The sequence below is a fragment of the Oncorhynchus kisutch genome, linkage group LG6 (assembly GCF_002021735.2).
Source record: "Oncorhynchus kisutch isolate 150728-3 linkage group LG6, Okis_V2, whole genome shotgun sequence".
NCBI classification, from domain to species: domain Eukaryota; kingdom Metazoa; phylum Chordata; class Actinopteri; order Salmoniformes; family Salmonidae; genus Oncorhynchus; species Oncorhynchus kisutch.
The window spans coordinates 78,437,593-78,458,380 of record NC_034179.2 but is presented as its reverse complement, the minus strand read 5'-3'; the positions used below and the strand labels follow the sequence as shown (position 1 = coordinate 78,458,380).

The window sequence follows — 20,788 nt, the reverse complement described above, 5'->3', positions numbered from 1 at the left end:
AGAACTTTAGTGGAGAGGAAAGAGACTACAAAGCCAGCCGGTGAAGGGGGAGGGCAATGGGAAAATAAAGCCCTCTCTGCACAACACACTCATTGTCATTCCATGCAAATTCTCACTCAGTGTCTATGTGGCTTAACGAGAGCCTAAGTGGCCATGTGGGTGATTTGAGAGAAAGCCTCCTACGCCACGGCCAGTTGAGGGCGTACGTAGTGGGGCTCCCAGGTCCAGGCCGCCTCACACAGGACCAAAGGGAGAGATGAAAGAGCCACTCGACTTGGTCCTCAGTGCCAGACATGTGAGCTGGGCACTGGGATACACCAATCTATGGACCCCTATGATGAGCAATCCCACTGAGTGATGCAATACCCTCTCAATGTAAAGGGAACTCCCACTGTGACTCTGGCTTAACTGGGACACAGCAGGATGACAGAGACATAGAGATAAATTGCATGCAAGACGAATTGCATAAAAATGCATTGGGATTTGACTAAGTCAAAGTCTGGATCCTTCAACAAATTCCTATAAACAGTAATAGTGATTAACACAGACGTTTCCAGGACAGAATCCCTTTTACAGCGCTGTTATAACAACCTCCACTTTACCTGTTCAATCAGCTGTTCATTTAGATTGGCTATTAGAAATATGGATGCATTGACAATTCTGTAATGGAGAGGAAATCATGTATATTTAACAACATTTTATGCCATTTTCTCTGAGACAGTGACACAGTACCGGCATTTCCTCGAGTGGTGTGGTTCATTTGAGACCACAACCTTTCGAAACGTGCTGACCGTTTGGGTCTGGCGGGTCACAGAACGATGAGCATCAAATAACTAACCGGGATCCTGTGGGACGTGGAGGGCTGAGCTCGACTGACCACACAGACTGCTGGAAAGGTTTACAGGAAAAGCTAGGGTCTTACTGGAGAATCAGTAGAGCTGGTTTATTAAAAAAACTGAGCTCTTGAAGGCGCTCTCTCACACTGAGCTGAGGAATGGAGAGCAGAAGGACACAGAAGCCTGATAACCACTTGATAACCAGGCTGTGATAAAGAAGTAGCTGTATCCATAGATACACATATGTACTCTTTCGTACAGTATCTATGTCTATCAATAGCTCAAAGTACAGTATGTACTAAGGCAGAAGCCATACTCACAAAGATATTGGAATGTATCACACAATGCATCAAACATGCAAGCTCCCTTGTCAACACCTTTCGTAGGCATAAAATCAAGTGAGCTTTCAATAAATTCATTCTGCCGTGCTCACTCAAGGTCCTAAGTGTTGTAAAAGATGAGTGGTTAGTTGCTGGTCCTTTATGATCAGCATGGCATACCAATGATGTCATATAAGAAATTAACATGCAACTTGTGTTATCTTAATTTGATCTCTTGTTGCAGAGAATGTGGAATGCAAACTTGTACTGTTTGAGGTTTAAAAAGGCTTACAAAAGTTTGTCATTTCCACTTAATTTCAAACTTGATTTGTCCTCACAAAAAAATATTATCAACCCCTACAAAAATGGCCATTAATTATAATGATTCACATTTCATGTTGGTGCATGATTTACTTTCCTACTGTGAGAAACAGGTCAAATTAAGATCTGTACATACATATTGCATAAAAGAACAGTCAACATAGATTCTATAGTACACAAACACATAGGCTGATTTAACAGTCCCATACACAGAGCAGACAATTGCTTTTTGTGTGTGCAAAAGGTCTTATGAAAGTATATCATGGGTATACAAAAATCCTGGGTATACAAAAATCATCTCACTGCAAACAATGCATCCTACATACACCTGCTGGTTTGGGCTCACTCATATCCATCACCTCCCTCCTTCGCAATGGGATTCTGTCATTTGCATGAGTCTTTCTGATTGGCTGCTTTGAATTCACTCAAAGAGACACTTCACTCTCCTGATTGGACGAGAGCAGGAGGGGGCTTGGAATCTCTGATTGAGAAACACCATAAATAGCATGCACAGGCAACCAGACATACACAGATGCAACTGCCAGCTACTCTCAGTGATTTACTACTACAACCTACCACACTGTCCCTGTTCACTGACTAACTCCAGCAGCTTCTGCAGCAGAGTCCAACTTCTCCATCCTCTCAACAGGATCAAGGAGAGTTATTTTGTAACAAAATCAGAATTTTAAGTCTTCAAAAAGAAGACAGAGGAAGAGAGAGAGCCAGTGTTAGAGGAAGTGTGTCAGAGGAAGTCATCATGTCTCTAGAAGTGAAGGAAAAGACGGAGGTGCGTCTGGTGTTCCTGGGGGCGGCCGGCGTGGGGAAGACGGCCCTGATCAGCCGCTTCCTCCAGGACACATTCGAACCCAAGCACCGGCGCACCGTGGAGGAACTGCACAGCAAGGAGTTCGACATCGGAGGGGCCAAGGTCACCATCCACATCATGGACACCAGCGGCAGCTACTCCTTCCCAGCCATGAGGAAGCTCTGCATTCAGAACAGCGACGCGTTCGCCCTTGTGTACGCCATCAATGACCCTGACTCCCTGGAGGCTGTCAAGAGCCTGCGAGACGAGATCCTGGCTGTCAAAGAAGACAAGTTCACACCCATCGTGGTGGTCGGCAATAAGACAGACCGGCATGGCGAGAGGACGGTGTCCAGCGAAGACGTGCTGTCCACTGTGGAGCTGGACTGGAACAACAGCTTCTTGGAGACGTCTGCCAAGGAGAACAACAACGTACTGGAGGTGTTCAGGGAGCTGCTGCAACAAGCCAACCTGCCCAGCCGGCTGAGCCCCGCACTGAGACGACGCAGGGAGACCTTCCCCAAAGACGGCAACAAACGGCCCCCCATGAACAAGACCAACAGCTGCCTCATTTCCTAAGGCAGAGGGGCTGGAGGGGTCTGACAGACAGACAAAGACAGACAGGGGCCAGAGAGGCTGAGGATGGGGACCCGAAGCTGGGTCATTGTTACACACAAACACAGTGGTGTTGAATGTGCTACTACTGCTGCTGCTATAGACCGCGCTGCTGAGTTGGAGTCTGGCGGCTTCAATTCCCTGTAAGTCTCCTCATCTAACCATCCTAAGTATCTCCACCACAGCATTTCCACTGAAGTAGAGGAAAGGAACACTGACTGTTAAAGGGGAAGCGGAACTAATGACGTCACACAGGTGCGGGACATTGATAAAGCTGAAACTAAATGAAAAAAGTGCACTGAATGTCCTGAATGTGGTGGTGTCATTGTTAAAAATATACTATGACAGTGCAAAAGTGGCAATGAGCTTACTTTGTCAAGTTTTCAATCTATGTCCTACTATGTTACTGTTGTGTTTGCCTTTTGTAAGTGTCGATGGTGTTCACTTGCAATAACTGTGACGATAGACAGTTGTGACTAATTGGGCAAAAGCTGCATTTGGACATTGTGTCATGGGAGCTTTTTTATTCATCAAGTGAAGTTTCTTTGTGACAAATCTTTATTTTGCTTGTCATGGCAACAAAGCATAGTATGTGAGTCAACTCTGGTTGCGTTCCTCATTCTATAATACCAATTTGTTGTTTGGCAATATTCATATGCACTTGGAGTTATTTTGCACAGATATCATTATTTATTAAAAAACTTACAAAATGTGTTAAAATATAAATTATATAGAGTGTATTGTTTTTCTATTAATATTTGAAGTACATGTTGATGATTAAATCATGTTTATTCACCAAAACAGTATAACAAATACGTTATGGCTTTATTACTTGTTGTATATATATATTGTCTATTCATGATAAATAAAATATTATTATATATCAAAGTATTAGTCATGGTCATTTTCGGTGGACTCATTTTGGCAGGTGCTTATTGGAAACGAAAGTGCAATAAACTAATGGCCAAGTAATAACACATCTGGTATGAGGTGTGACAAGGACTTATTTATCATGCAAACATCAAACCTCTTTACTCAAGTCAAAACTCAACAAGCCAGAGACTGTATAACAGACTAGCCCAGAGATGATATTTCGAACAACTTACAAAGCAATACCCCCCAAAAATCTGTCAATTTCCAGTATGATTGCAGCAGAGACCTGGCAAAGCTCTGGAATAAATAAAAATAACATAAACAAGCATACAATCAACAAGACAGAAATGTGGTTATGCTGACAATAAAATCAGCTTCAGTACCAGGGGTGTAGAATCATCCCAAAACATACCAGTATCACAAATCCACTTCCTTAAAATTCACTTCCTCCCAAAACCGTCAACAGGTATCCTACCTCTTCAAGCATCTTCACCATCCTACCCATGCTAGATTACGGAGACGCAATTTTTAGATCGGCAGGTAAAGGTGTTCTCGAGCGGCTAGATGTTCTTTACCATTCGGCTATCAGATTTGCCACCAATGCTCCTTAAAGGACACATCAGTGCACTCTATGCTCCTCTGTAAACAGGTCATCTCTGTATACACGTCACAAGACCCACTGGTTGAAGCTTATTTATAAAACCCTCTTAGACCTCACTCCCCCCTATCTGAGATATCTACTGTAGCCCTCATCCTCCACATTCAACACCCGTTCTGCCAGTCACATTCTGTTAAAGGTCCCCAAAGCACACTCATCCCTGGGTCGCTCCTCTTTTCAGTTCACTGCAGCTAGTGACTGGAACAAGCTGCAAAAAACACTCAAACTGGACAGTTTTATCTCCATCTCTTCATTCAAAGACTCAATCATGGACACTCTTACTGACAGTTGTGGCTGCTTTGCGTGATGTATTGTTGTCTCTACCTTCTTGCCCTTTGTGCTGTTGTCTGAGCCCAATAATGTTTGTACCATGTTTTGTGTTGCTGCCATGTTGTTGTTGTCATGTTGTGTTGCTACCATGCTGTGTTGTCATGTGTCGCTGCCTTGCTATGTTGTCTTAGGTCTCTCTTTATGTAGTGTTGTGGTGTCTCTTGTCGTGATGTGTGTTTGGTCCTATATTATATTTTTTTATCCCAGCCCCCGTCCCCGCAGGAGGCCTTTTGGTAGGCCATCATTGTAAATAAGAATGTGTCCTTAACTGACTTGCCTAGCTAAATAAAAGATTAAATTATAATGTTAAAATGTCACCAGTTACAGTAAGTTGTCTCACATTACCCTCTAGTGGTAGGCCTATATGTTTTTGACATTGCTAGTCTGTCACACAACGCACCTTGAAATCTATGGGGAAACCTGCTAGTTAATACAAAACCTGGCCAGAGCAGAAATAAAATACTAGGGAACCTCTCACTGTGCCAGACAAAAGACCATTGTTTGTGCTGCTCGGCAGGATGTCAACTTGTTCCTCCAATGCCCAGATCATTGACATGGCTAGTAACAGAAACCATTCTGCAGGGAATCATGTCTAGGTTCCATATGAAAAGAGTGTGAAATTCTCACATAAGGATCTACTTTCCTGATCAATGCATCATTAACCTGACACTGCCACAAATAATGTCAGTTATATAATATTGTTGCATGGACATTAGCTATCTATGTGAACTTCCTGTAACTATCTGTATCAACAATTACCAGCAGATAATGTTTCCATAGTAACAATCAGAATCCAGTATAAGTGTACTTAATGAAAGTTAAGACTGTAACAACTGTGCTCTAGTGATAATTCTAATATATAATACTGTGCACACACATAAATATGTTTCCCCTTTCCAACCACACAAAGAGACATGGTGCATTGTTTCCCTCTGCCCAGACGAGGAAGTGACCTATGATCTGTGACACTCTAGTTCCTCTTTGGGTCCTGTTTAAACACACAGCTGTCGATGCACCAGCTAGTTCACACCACCAACACTCACCGACAGAGACCCACACTCAGGTGCGTACCACTCTCTCCGGGGTTGGAAGGGCTTCTGTTTACCATCTATCAAAACTTAAATGTACAATTTATTTTATAGGTGATGGGCCAACTTACAGCTCCTAAATATTATGTATGCAAATTATTTTCTGTGATCCAAGACTTCAAAGGGCCAACATCAGAAGTCAGCACTTCTAGTTAAGAGATTCTATTACTAGTCTATAATGTCTTTATCATACCTTTTTACAGTTCTTAGGAGTGGTGGTGAAGAATTTTAGCATGCGCATCCTTACCAATGCCTCCACTGCAAGGGATAAGAGTTTTCTAGTCCGTCTCTGCCCCTCGACTTGGTCAAAGCTCCTCAGTGATGAGTAGAAACCTGAGAAGTTTGGAACAAGTAAAGGGTCCCTGACTTCATCTGAAGAAGTTGTCTCACTGTACGGTCCACTCACTGCATTAGGTAGCTATACTACAACAACACAAACCAGAAGTAATGTTCTCTGATCAAAGCGTAGATAAAACTCAATGGTATTTTCCCCTGATCAAGTATAACAACTGACAATATTGGGATTGTACGATGGTCAAATAATTGTGTAACTACAAATCAATAGTTCTGGGATCTGATGAAGTTTGACCTGAATAATGTGAAGGGTTAATTTTAATAGAAGAGTAAATTGATTGTTAAGACTAGAGATACATTTTATTCTGGAGAATTGTAGTAACTGGTTACATTATTGAACACATAACAATTTTGTTCACCAATAAAAAGTCTGGCAAAAACAAATGAAGCCAAATGTTTATTTTAACTTACAAAAAATTGGATGCAGACACCAATTATTCGATTAAATCATAAACTCATAAAATAGGTTACATCAAGATCAGACAATGAGAGTGAAGTAACAAATCAATGTGCTATCGGAAGACATGGATATGAGTTGGCATAGCAACAGCTATTTCTCTCCAAGAAGGACCTTTCCTCATGTCTGTACCACACACAGGTAGTTAGCGGTTTACAATTAGCACATCCTACAGGATAACAAAGGAACGAATGTCAACAACAAAAGTAACAAAGAATGGTAAAGAGAAAGTTCTGTCAAACGGAATGTAACACATTTACATTTGCAGACTTTGCTGTACCAGAGACATAGGCACAAGCATTAAGAGCGGTTTTTCTTCACATACATTATGAATTTGGCTCAGAAACATATCTCCCTGAGCTTAAAGCTCCAACAGAGGGTTCAGACACAACTTCCCTTGAACATCAGTTTGACTATTAGTCCACATCTTTTCATAGGGGACACTAAATGGTAAAGGGTCACGATTACAATTTCTATCATCAAAACCATGACCTCAGCATGGACACATAATGCATATATTGTCAGTCTTTCTGAATGCCAATGAGAAGCAACAAGACTATATAGGAAAGTCTACTTCAGAGTCAGGATGTCATATCCCCCTTTAATATAAAAGGTTAAATCCATTCAGATCATCATGACATTTGTTAATTACACAGAGAACAGTTGACTGACTAGACCAATACAGTAACAATGACTAGGACAGTGTTTGGGATTCAAACATGGTGGGTCAAAATGTCCTAATCTGTGGCCTAATGTGTGGTGGTAGACAATACATGTGGTGTTATTAGATGTATTTGGTGAGTCAGCCTGAATTCACGAGGCTTAGGTGTCACACAGAACTGGTTGGGAGCTGCTGTACTAGGGTTCCTTTAGCTTTGTTCTCAGTAGGTTTTGCATTAACACACCTGCATCTAAATGCAAAGCAGTCACAGTGCTCGGTAGGCCTGGAGGGCCAGGGGGAAATGATTCAAGCAATAAGTGATGTTATTGGGAAGATACTTAAAGAGTGAAATAGGGTCAACCTCCTTCATAATGGAGAACTGAAGAAAAGTCATCATTAGATATGTTGACAGTGGCTAGACCAGGGGTGAGCAATCATTTTGGCTCGAGGGCCACATCGGGATTTCAACATTTATCAGAAGGCCACACAGATTTTTCCCAAAAGCAATTTGTGGGCCAGAAAAAGGTCAGTTTGAAAAAAAATATCAGTCTATTATAATATCTACATACTTTTTATCTAGCTTCAGACGTTCAAGAGTGGCCTGGAGTTTTTGACCCAACATAATATATATTTTTCCCACCCCTGGGCTAGACAAGGAAAGCTAGTTTTCATCATAACACTCACCCTACACCTTTTACTCAGGTGGGAAAAACAGTGAACAGTGAACCAACAAAATAACAAATCCCTTCATATCTTGAAGCATGGAGGAATTAAAAAAGACATCAAAACTACCATGGAGGTGAGGTACAGTAATTCATGCATTGCTGGTTTGCCAGACCTTAGCATAGTAAGGCAAAAAAAAACACAAAAGACCTGACAACAAATACACACGTTAAATCAACCTTTTAGTATTGCTCAACTTTTTGTTTCTTTTATCTCTTAACTCCATGTTATGTTTCGGGCACTAAAAGCTGATGAAAATGCATTTTATTGGTTTGTAAGAGGGGATATGATGACGGTACTCCCCCTCGTCCTAGTCATCGGAACTAGGCTGTGTGTGAAGGTGCAGACAACAGGGACAGTATGCACTTCTAGCACTGTGGAGAGAGGACGGGAGCATAGCGTGTATACCACCGGTTTTCTCCTAACACCTCACCTAGCACAAACTCAACCCTGTCTCTGGCCTTAGTCGTCCACCGTGATGTTGCGGAACAGGTAGGCCATGGACTCCCCATTGTGGATGCGGCGGATGGCCTCGGCCAGGATCATACTGACGTCCACTGTCTTGATCTTGGGACACTGGAGCTTCTGTACCTCGTGAGGGACGGTGTTAGTCACCACCACCTGGGGGGGAGACAGACAGGGAACAGAGGAGGAAACACCATAATGAAGGTTGGCCGTGTGCAGTAGATCACCTGCTGGGTGTCCACGAACAGTGTTGATGTTACATGTAGAATCGCTTGGAAATAAATATAAAATGATGGACGATGTACTGTGGTCAAAGGCGATAGGACTGCCGGGCCACCCGCTGCTTTCAACCGTTCGTCGGTGTGGTCTATTTAGTCTCATACCCAGACTGAACTGTGCCTGACTACCATATCTTATAACAGCCTTAATACAGGCGATGAAACATCCTATGAATCAAGTTGCAATATCTTGCACACAGGTGGTACATAGAAAGTGTTGCCAGTGCCTTTCTTTTGTAAAGTGACTGAAAAGCTTTTACGATGAGGAACTGAGCACTTCCCCATTCAAGATGTAGTGATAAATTCAGAACACAGGGCTGCTGTTACAGATGTAGGATCTTAATTTGATCACCCTGTTGCAGGAAATGTAATGCAAGAAATCTAAAACTTATAGTGTAATTGAAGTTTAAAAAGGCTTCTGAAGGTTGTCATTTCCACTTGATTTTCCCCTCATGAAAAATGTATCAACCCCTCAAAAAACGTCTATTAATTATAATCCACATAATAATTCACATTTCCTGTTGCTGCAGGATTATTTTCCTGCTGTAGCAAACTGTCTGAAATGAAGATCCTACATCTGTATCTCACCTCGTCGATGGCGGACTCCTCAATAAGACGGGGGGCATCGGCAGACAGCAGCCCATGTGTAGCCATGATGTAGATCTTATAAGCTCCTCTCTCCTTCAGAATCTCAGCTGCCGCCACAAAGTCCTCCACGTCGTCGATGATGTCATCCTGGGAAAGAACGGCAACCACGGGATTGGAAATGATGTACGCCTGTAGTTCCTTCATCCATAATCTAAGGCTGTCATATTCTGTTATTAAATACAATGTGGCAAAATGTTGCAAATTCATTTCAATTGGCTCATTTTAGCACAGGCCTTTGCAGGACAAAACCACAAATGGCCCAAACCAAATGGGCACATTTCTTACAACAATGATGGCGATTCTTCCTCCCACATCTCCTACAACAGTGATTGGGGGCTTCTCCTTGGCCATCATTACTGAAAAGGAAGAACGAACTGGTCACTGCTAGTCATCACATACAGTATCCATAGGCATAAACAGTCAAACTAATGAGGATACATCTCAGAGTAGATTGGGTAAAATGGGTTAAAAAGTATGAGCTTTCCACAATTACAAAGTCCAATTTCAATCACTGTTATGATTATGTATTCTTCAATTAATAGTTGATGTTCCATGCAATTCCCCTTCTACTGGGTAACTGACTCTTTTCCAAATGAGATGTAATTGGGAAATTAGATAAATTCTGTCAATTGTCCCAATTATACCCTTATAGATTTAAATGGAATGCCAAACTCATTCCAGCACAAGGATAATCAAAATGACAGGCTTTTTGCCCAGCATACCCAATCAGACGCTGATATTAAATTGCCTCCACTACACACTGTCTGCTCAGAGCTCAGTGCAGACATTTGGCAACAGTTTGCCTATGACAATATGCACAACCTAATCTTGTCGTTAATCCATCAAAAACGATAGAGGCAGACAAGCACTGATGAGGTAATCACACGCTTACTAATGTTCCAGGTTTGTCTTATTGAACACCACTGTTGTCAGTCAATGGGGGAAGCGCACAATCAGCGGATGGACAATCAGCCAGCCAGACTGGGGAAGCTGATTGTGGGAGTGGAAGCTAGAGATGAGTAGGGAACACAGGTTCATGCCAGGAACACATGCCTTCCTTACAGGGGACCACACACAAGCAATAATAAGCACTGGAACATTTCAGCTTTTCAAAATGCATCAACATCACCACTAAGTCTTAAAACCTTCTGTAGTCTTGAAGAGGTACTACTTAGAATATTTTCAGGTAGAATATAGAAATTAATCAAAATGATCTAGTAAAAACTATAGTTAGGCCTACACATATGTTAGAGATAAACTTGTCTTGGATATATGAGGCAAGAGTTGAAAAGCCTGAAGATCTCAGCAATCCTCTCAATGATGCTAGAAGCCAGCATTGCTGAGCTAAGGAATACATATGCTATAATACAACTAATATGTGATAGTCATGGTTAGAGGTATTTAATCAGATTTGCATATTCACACCCAAACCAACAGATGTGTTGTTACTGACATGTAGGGTCCACATTTAGGATTTACAGTTATTTAAATGTGGGAAGGCCCAAGGTGTGACACACAGCAGCCCACTGGTTTGTATGGGCAGCAGGGAAGAGGGTGAACACAACATAACCCTGACCTGACCTACTGTGGTGTACTGTACTGTGTGTTCAGCAGCACACACAAGAACAACATGTTGCCACCCACCCAAAAATCTGGATCTTTGCTTTAGATTCTGAAAAAAAGGATTATCCTGTTTCCTCTTCCTATCATGATGTATTAGGCCTATATATCAAAGGCATGCTTAATTAGTATTCAAAACATGCATTTCTGAAGGGCAGGTGTTAATCAGACTCCTTCGGGCGAGGCTTCAATAGGGAAGCATGATGTGTTGATTGGCAAGATGAGTCCGGATGAAAATATAAACATGTATCTGGGAGAAATGGTTCCATTTGTCAGATGATTGAAGAGAGTCTCACAAAGCAACTAACGGAGGACTTTCAGGCCATCTTGCAGAACAATCTGAAGTCTCTGCCTCTGACACCGGCACACTGCTGGAGACCTGACTGTGGATCAAGGAAGACATTGATCCATTCCTGATGAGGATCTCATCTACAGTATGCAGTGAGGGTACATAGGCGTCAGTACACCCACTATGGATCTGTAGCGCTGGACCACATCAACTAACTGATCCAGATCATTTGTAATTGGTCCATTGATTGTCTTTGTTATGCTTTCCTCAATCACAACTGAGGACCATGCACTTAAGACTGTTTGTTGGCAAGATGATTCGAAAACCCTTGATCACTACATGCACGCATTTAGGAACCATTTGGAGAGGAACCATTTGGTGGTCAAAAGGGAATTAAGTTTACGGTCGTACTTGGGAGCTCTATGCCTGGGAACGGAGCTTGTTGTTTGCTGCCAGCTATTATCAACAAATAAACACCACGTTAACACACATCCACAGAGACTGGACATAACAGACTACGAAGACATGAAGCCAGGACTGGGAAAATCCTCTTACATGAAGCAAAATCTTTAAAGCTAACCCGTGAAGAATCCAAAACCATTCCTCTAAGCTTATTCATTCAAGAAATGTGTAGGACAGTTTGCAACTGACCCAAGCTTACAATAAGAGGATTTTTTAAGTCAAGGATAATTAATTAAGTAAATCATATAAATATTATTACAAACACTAAAGCTGAAGGGGGACACAGCCAGTTGGCATAATAAATACTCTGGAGTCATTTGCCAATGACACAAAGCCCAGACAGAAAGTCTGACCATGTTGTCAGACCCGACTGTTTTAACAGCCTTACCGCAAATGTACTGAGAAAATGAGACATCTCCAATATCAAGTTACTGTCATTCTCTCTAAATGAAAAACAAAATATATGTTCTCTTATTCAAAATGTCATTTTTAAACATGCAAACCATTCTAAAACGATTTGGTATGAATGCCTTTACATTTTAGGGAGGCTAAGGTCGCAACATTAGTAGAGGCAGAGTATGTGTGGAATTAGAACGTGCAATAAATAGGCTACACAATTCAAGATCCTTTAAAAATAATGTCAGGTGTTGAAATGGTTATAGCAGAATCATCACTTATGAAGCCGTTAGTGCTGACATTAAATCCATATGATGAGGATTTTGCCATGGATATTTTGGGGGTTTGAAATAATTATTCAAATAATTCAGAGACTTGAACATTTCACACTACACTTAACATATTTTTGGATGCAACCATTGACGAGTACAGGCATCTATGCATCCATCTATATCTTACAGACACAGCCTGACCAACACTAAAGAATTGGGGAAGCTACAGACAAAGATACAGTTTCAATTTGATCTGATGGCAGACTGACTACAACTACACCTGGCGAGTTACCAAGCTATAAGCTATATAGGGCTTCTAGAGAGGTCTTACAAGGCAACTCCAGCCCAGGGTGTCCTGAGGTGTTACGGACACAGGGGGGAGAGTGTCGTCCGTCCGCCATGTCAGACTCTGAACACTGAGCCTCGCCATGCATCACTGCCAGGCCCAAACGCAGTCTCTCTGCATAGGACTGAGCTCTGAAAGACAACAGCAAGAAAACACCGGAGAAATGCAGACTCCCTTTTACATTATGTACATTAGATGATCACACTCCAGGCCTCCATAACTAAATAATATGTTACCTCTTAGCAGCAGACGGTGACTTTGCAACAATAATGGCGTTTCTGTAATCTGGGACCTGAAGGGAAGTGAGAGGAGCCCACATTTGACATTGAATAGGCTGCTGAGTGTAGTTTACTATCTTACAACTTTACTACCAGGCATGGCACATGAGCTACAGTGAGATGGTTACCTCCTCCTGGATGTACTGAAGCAGGAAGGGGGAGGCACGCAGGTTGTCCACTGGAAAACTGAAGAAGCCCTGAATCTCCTTCTGATGTAAGTCCATGGTGATGATGTGAGTTAAACCTGGAAGGAGAAAGAGAGAGGATGAGAAAAGAGACTGAAGAAACAGCAGACTGCTTTTAACAGAGGGTGCAGAATGAGAAATCAGCCACAGAGGCATGTTTAAAGGGAAATGTAAAACATTTGCCACTTTGATTTCCTCTCCAGCACAGCCCCAACATCAACACGTGAAAATGGCACGTTTCTGTTTTGTAGTAAAATAAATAGGTGGATACGTGCTTCCAATGACATCATCAACCAATTAGTAGACAATTAGAAGTCAATGCCTACTCATTATTGGTTAGAATCACATGATGCACACCGCTGACGACTTTGGAAACACTTGTCTTCCTCTATAATTGTTTCCACAAAACAAAAAAAAAGTGTGCCATTTTCACATATATTGATGTTGGGGTGGGGCTGCTTACAAATATGATGTTGAAATATGTCGACATTTTCCTTTAACACAGATGGTCAAGGGCAATGTAAACAGTAAACTGTTAACACTTGCATACAGGCTGTAATTACCTGCTTTGGCTAGCATGGAAGCCAGCAGCTTGCACACTATGGAACCCCTTTTTCTCATCTTGCACTGCTTGCTGTAGGGGAAATAGGGAATGACCCCAATTATGTTCTTTGCACAGGAGGTCTTAAGGGCATAGGCCATGACCAGCAGCTCCATGATGGCCGTGTTGACATCTCTGGTTAAAACAAGGGAAAAGTGTCAATAACAAATAATGGTCACATTTATGGTGCGGTCAGTGCAAACTCATACTGAGCAACTCTCCAGCAGAGGGCAACAGCATATGCTCAGTACAGCTTGTGCATGCCAAGTCAGATGACAGATAAGAGGATGGCTATTAATAACACTGGTAGCTATTCATATTATGGTAGATGAGCGTGTGCCTGATTTATAGTGTGTGAATCAAACAGGTTTGAATATGGGTAATGCAACCTAACACGTGATATGACTGTGTGAATACCCCTCCTACAATATAGATTGATATGCATAGTCCTAAAGGCTGCACCACATTACACACACAATATAGGTTAGTGTGTGTGTCCTAGAACAGAAGTGTGGAGGAGATGACATATTTCAGTCTACTCACCTGGGTATGGTCTGGATGATGAAGATAGTTTGGCCGCGAACAGATTCCTTCACGTCTACTCTGGTCTCTATCAAGGGTCACATAAAGTTGAATCAACAGCAAGTGTGGGTAAAATGCTAACTTTACACTTACAGCTCCCCAAATGTGCCTAGACTTGTTTATGTCAACTAGGGCATAACACTCAGTTCAGGCATAATTATCAAGCCATTGTAAATACTCATCTGTAACATGTCATGTTTTCCAAAAGAGAAAAATGCTTTGTATCAGGCCAAACAAATAGGTTGTCCTTTGTATTAGCAGAGTAGGCAGAGTGACTGGGTTTCAACTAGGAGTTGGAACTGGTTCAGGGAACAGAACCAATGTTTTTTTTTTTAGGAACAGAATCGGGAACAAACGTGATCTATACTGTTCCGGAACAGAACAGTTATTTTAAAAGTATGGGAACCGGTTAATAACATTATTTTATGTTCCAGGCATTCTTTTCCAGTCCCACAAAAAATCTCAACTTCAATTTCAGTCCCATCTCGCACCCTACACTTGTCTGTCCAATCCATGTAAATAGCTTGCCTGCTCCATAGCAAGCTATTCTATCCGCACTAATTGGTGGTGATTTAATGTCGAACTAAATGTTTTAAAAAATCTTCAATTTCAGGAGGTTTAAAAAGGAACAGAAAGGAATGATATAAACTGTTTTTTGGGTTAGAAACGGTTCACAAATTTATTTTGCTGTCGGAACACTGCAAAAGAACAAAAAATAAAATTGATGGTTCTGTTCAGAACGAAATTATTGGAAAATAATTTTAGTTCCAACCAATGATTTATACAGTGCATTCGGAAAGTATTCAGACCCCTTCACTTTTTCCACATTTGTTATACAACCTTCATCTAAAATTGATTACATGTTTTTCCCTCCATCTACAAACAATACCCCATAATGACAAAGGAAAAAAGTTACCAAATTAGTGCAAATATATTACAAATAAAAAACAGAAATATCACATTTACATTAGTATTCAGACCCTTTACTCAGTAATTTATTGAAGCTTCTTTGGCAGCAATTACAGCCCTGAGTCTTCTTGGGTATGATGCTATAAGCTTGGCACACCTGTATTTGGGCAGTTTCTCCAATTCTTCTCTGTAGATCCTCTCAAGCTCTGTCAGTTTGGATGTGGAACGTCGCTGCACAGCTACTTTCAGGTCTCTCCAGAGATGTTCGATCAGGTTCAAGTCCAGGCTCTGGCTGGGCCACTCAAGGACACTTGTCCCGAAGCCAATCCTGCTTTGTATTGACTTTGTGCTATGGGTTGTTGTCCTGTTGGAAGGTGAACCTTCACCCCTGTGGTTCCAGGTTTCCTCCAGACGTGACGCTTGGCATTCAGGCCAAAGAGTTCAATCTTGGTTTCATCAGACCAGAGAATCTTGTTTCTCATGGTCTGAGAGTCTTTAGGTGCCTTTCGGCAAACTCCAAGCAGGCTGTCATGTGCCTTTTACTGAGGAGTGGCTTCCGTCTGGCCACTCTACCATAAAGGCCTGATTGGTGGAGTGCTGCAGAGATGGTTGTCCTTCTGGAAGGTTCTTCCATCTTCACAGAGGAACTCTGGTGCTCTGTCAGAGTGACCATCGGGTTCTTGGTCACCTCCCTGACCAAGGCCCTTCAACCTGATTGCTCAGTTTGGCTGGGTGGCCAGCTCTATGTAAAGTCTTGGTGGTTCCAAACTTCTTCCAATTAAGAATGATAAGGTCCCCAAGAACACAGGGGCCTCTCAATGCTGCAGAAATGTTTTGGTACCCTTCCCCAGATCTGTACCTCGACACAATCCTGTCTCAGAGCTATACGGACAATTCCTTTGACCACATGGCTTGGCTTTTGCTCTGACATGCACTGTCAACTGTGGGACCTTATATAGACAGGTGTGTGCCATTCCATGTCTAATCAACTGAACTTACCACACGTGGACTCCAAGTTATAGATACATTTGAGTCTCATAGCAAAGGGTCTGAATAATTTTGTAAATAAGTGATTTCAGTTTCAAAATTGTAGTACAGTTACAAACATTTCTAAAAACCTGTTTTCACTTTGTCATTATGGGATATTGTGTGTAGATTGAAGAGTTTTTTAATTTAAAAAAATCAATTTTAGAATATTGGCTGTAACGTAACAAAGTGAAGGGGTATGAATACTTTCCGAATGCACTGTATACCAGTGGAGGCTGCTGAGAGGAGGACGGCTCATAATAATGTCTGGAATTGAGTCAATGGAAAGGTATCAAACAGATGGTTTCCATGTTATTATTCCAATTATTATGAGCTGTCCTCCCCTGTTATATACATAATTGGTTTCAACTCACCTCTATTGGACTCTTGATAGACCACCGACTTGCCCAATTCAACTCCTAGTCGTCTGTGAAAAAACACCAGACAAATCAGTACAAGAGGTATGACACTGTATGTCTTATTCAGACAGGACAGAGGCCCTGCATGGAAACTGATCCCACTCTGACTAAGCCTGCTGTACCGCTACCATTTGAAACCTAAGCAAACAAGCAACATGTTGTAATGTGTCACATTGTAATTCAGAGACAGTGGGCCCACTACCTTGCATATCTAGACATGGGATGAGTTCAGCTAGATCACAGGCACTCGCTCCCTGTTTCAATGTCACTAACGTTAATAACAGACAGTTCCCAGTTTCACACAGCGGAGACACCAAACATTGTCTCACATTAAATCAATACCCTTAAGCCTCTGAATGTCATTGTCAACATCTAGCAAATGACCAACTCATAAACCCAATCGATTAATGACAGTAAGCAAGACCCTTGTCTAAATTCAAATGACTTCATCTGTGGCCATGCACCTGCAAACACCAGCATACACATTTTAGCGACCTCGCTAGCAACATTATCTGGTTAGGTATCTATCATAACACGTACATTTAGCCAGAACAATAAAATATACATACTCAGTTATCTTCTTGGCTAGTTCTGTACATGCTGCAGTAGAATTGGCAGAAAAGACCCGATAACCACTTTTTGCGACATTCATTCTGGCAGCTGGTTAGCTAGCACCTGTGTAACCCGCTAGCTAGCTTCTTCTCAAACTAACGTTACCACACTTGCAGCTTGCTAGCAAGCTAAGCTAACTGTTAGGTAGTCATACGAAGAAAGATACAAAAAACGTGCGACGTTGATGTTAAAATGCACTTTGTTATTATTAGACCTTATTAAATCCAGTATAAATATAATATCCCAAGATAGTTATGCTCGTTGAGTGAAATAAATTGCTTGCGGCTAGCTCCTCTTTAGCGTTGCTGTCTGTCTGACTGTGTGTGGTTGGCTGGCTGTGCAAGACATGAACAACACAAAAAAAAAGAATCCTGAACCGAAACATAATACCTATCGGGTGAAGGTATTTTTTATTTATTTGACAGACCTGCCGCCTGTTATTAGTTGAGTTAGCAATGTATGTATTTTTTGTTGGAAACCGGAGTGTTTTTTAATCAATAAATTATATAGATTCCTGCACTGGGAGTCCAATAGCCCAAAGGCTGGCAGACAGCGATATTAAGTCGTTTAATTTCACCGTCCATCTTATTCTAATGTTGTATTTTATTTAACCAGGCAAGTCAGTTAAGAACAAATTCTTATCTAGAATAATGGCCCACCCCAGCCAAACCCGGACGACACTGGGCCAATTGTGTACCACCACCCTATGGGACTCCCAATCACAGACAGATGTGTGCCTGTGTGAGTGCCTGTGCGAGTGACTGTGATACAGCCTGGATTTGAACCAGGGAATGTAGTGACACCTCTTGCACTTAAACCACTGCGCCACTGGGCTGAATTTATTAGACGTGAATGAGAGGCTTGTAAGAAGCATGACTCTTTGGAGAATTTAGTTCATCATTTGCTGGTCCTGCATGCTCTGGGCATTACTTACTCAAATGAATGAAATTAGTCAAAAGATTTGTTATTTTGACTGAATGAGTTGAAAAGATCAGGAGCTTGCAGGGATTTGTAGTCTTGTATGATGTCTACTTTGATGCTAATTAGCTTTTTTGATTATTTGAGAATAAATAGAGCTGAATATGTTGATAGAGATGAGAGAGATTTACATGGAGATTTACATGGTTATCAAAACATCATGCCAATGTAAGCCTACACGAAACACAGGCCTTATTTTAAGTGTTTCTAAAATCCCCTATGGAAAAAACAAATAGTGTAAAAATGATTGGAACCATTTCCCTGTTTGATCACTACGTTCTATATGTATTATGACAACTCCACTGTGGGGCTCTATTAGGTTAGGGGTGAAAAAACAGACTGCTGCAACCTGATTGGCTGAACGCGATACACAACATCCGGGATTAACATTTAGCCACTCTAACAGGGCGGTGGAAAAAGTTTTTTTTATAAGAAAAGTACGCATATTTTCCCAATTCTTTCCACCTTCTCTCCATTAAATAAAGCTAATGAGGAAGGTGAAGCCTATGCAGCCTTCATAGAGAATGTTTCAGGTACAAAAAGGTCCACTACGGATACGAATTTATTGCCAGCTGCATACAATGCATTTGGACGGTAAAATGAAATGATTCAATATCGCCATCTGCCGAACTTTGGGCTTGAAGTCAAGAGTTTAGTTGAACATCTGATTTGCTTCTTGCAACAATCATCATGCGGAGAGTGCTGATGTGATGCACTACTGCTGTGTTGACAGGACTTCTCTGATCTATCTATCCTACAAAGGATACCCAAAAACAATACATTCATGTTTTCCTTTAGGCTATGTATAAAAGAAGCATGGAAACATTTTAGCACCTGTGATGTCTGTGTGTGTGTGTGTGTGTGTGTGTGAGTGTGTGTGTGTGTGTGTGTGGTTCCTATTCATTTGGTTTCTTCTTGCAATTGCTCAAAATAACCTCAAGAGGTCAACAACTGTCAAGTTGTAATCAGACCCGTAAATCAATCTAAGTAACACAATAAAAAAATGCCCATCAAAATCTGTCACCTCCTAAGGTTGATGTCAGCTAGAGATCTGTTTATTTTTCATTGGATGTGTCTCAATCCGCCGCATTTGCCTATGTCGCACTTCCGCATCTGCAGTGAAAGGTGACCAAGCTAGAGCGGTGTTTGTCAGACTATTCTCACAAAATCGTCTGTAGAGTCCAAACGGTTTGGCCTAGAAAATAATTATAACCCCTCTATGAGAAGATGAGACTCTCATGAAGACGATGGTGCTCTCAAGCATTTTGGGCGATCTGCCAACTTCTGTCTGTAGCATACAAACAGTTTGGGCTACACACTAATATGCCAGGACATAAGGAGAAAGATAGGTGCTGTAGCAAAGATATTTTTTTGTGAAACACTTTGCAAGCCGTGTCTTGTGAGTGTAAGCTAACGCATACTGAAGATCATTAACATCATGTGGAAAGCAGTCCAGTATACCAAATTCACAATATCAATTACAGAGTCACAGTGGCACATGCTTCAGCTTGCACTGCTCACTGTTTGACTAACCTATTCCCCATATATTTTTAATTGACAAGACAACGTCCACACCCAGCAAACCCTCCCTTAATCCTTGGGTATGTGTTCAAGTTCACACTACTTTATTGAGATGACAAATTCCTTTAAGTTTATATTTTGCAAAACATCAATCCCTCTTATATGAGAAAGTACAAATGAAAAACTATCCTCTCTATGGACATCTTTCATGTTTTACATAGATTTCCTTGATGGAGAAGTTTAGAAGAACTCTTACAGGTATTGGACCTCACAAAGCAAGGTGTTGAACATGTACCAGCTCAAGCTTGTAACCCTTATACAATAGTGATTTTTTGACTCCCATGTAACCTACTTTCTGCTTACAGATCCAATCCACAAGTCTCTTGTTGATTAGGTCCCCAACCCCCTCTGTTGTTACTGTATCTATTATTACCAAACCACAAGGACGGAAAGAAGGAGATTGTGATATAATAAGGTAACTTCTACACCAATGTCAAAGCACAATCTCAAAAGAAAAAGGGTGATCAAACTTAATTCATAACAAGACATGTCTGGAAATAACACTGACAACAGTGAACAAGCCATGAATTGTCGAGGTTTGTAAATGTGCAACTTGATACTTCAGGGAGTGTACCTGTGGACAACAGAAATACAATTCTAGTTACTGATATGATCTTTCCTTTATATGGAGGAAAACTAAACCAACAAAAGTCTGCTCCATTTCTAGCATACCTTCATCTATTGAGCAATGCCCTTTATCTGTGCTCATATAAGAGCAAACATAACATTTTGTTTAATGCAGATCATTTTCACAATGCCCTAAAAATCTGAATGCTTTTCCTCTCAATATCCCTTCCCAT

The 20,788-nt window shown here is 41.4% G+C and overlaps 2 protein-coding genes across 5 annotated transcripts; one reads left to right on the top strand and one right to left on the bottom strand.

Annotated features, from left to right (window-relative positions):
• The first annotated feature begins 2,009 nt into the window (after nt 1-2,009).
• Nucleotides 2,010-3,779, top strand: LOC109892278 (ras-related protein Rap-2a-like). The gene has a single exon (XM_020484731.2). It carries the CDS (start codon nt 2,235-2,237, stop codon nt 2,859-2,861), a length of 627 nt encoding a protein of 208 aa, XP_020340320.1. The 5' UTR covers nt 2,010-2,234; the 3' UTR covers nt 2,862-3,779.
• A 2,803-nt stretch (nt 3,780-6,582) lies between these two features.
• LOC109893536 (phosphoribosyl pyrophosphate synthase-associated protein 1) lies at nt 6,583-17,790 on the bottom strand. Of its 4 annotated transcripts, none has more exons than XM_020486781.2 (11): nt 17,387-17,790; nt 16,773-16,825; nt 14,425-14,491; nt 13,844-14,016; nt 13,224-13,339; nt 13,054-13,109; nt 12,803-12,948; nt 11,753-11,797; nt 9,718-9,788; nt 9,373-9,519; nt 6,583-8,662 (listed from the first exon to the last, which is right to left on the bottom strand). In XM_020486781.2, exons 1-11 carry the CDS (start codon nt 17,467-17,469, stop codon nt 8,504-8,506), a joined length of 1,116 nt encoding a protein of 371 aa, XP_020342370.1. In that variant the 5' UTR covers nt 17,470-17,790; the 3' UTR covers nt 6,583-8,503. The 4 variants fall into 4 exon arrangements, with proteins under 4 accessions (XP_020342370.1, XP_020342373.1, XP_020342371.1 ...); XM_020486784.2 differs by having other exon boundaries at nt 13,844-13,914; nt 17,387-17,776; XM_020486782.2 differs by lacking the exon at nt 11,753-11,797 and having other exon boundaries at nt 17,387-17,779.
• Between the last annotated feature and the right edge of the window lie 2,998 nt (nt 17,791-20,788).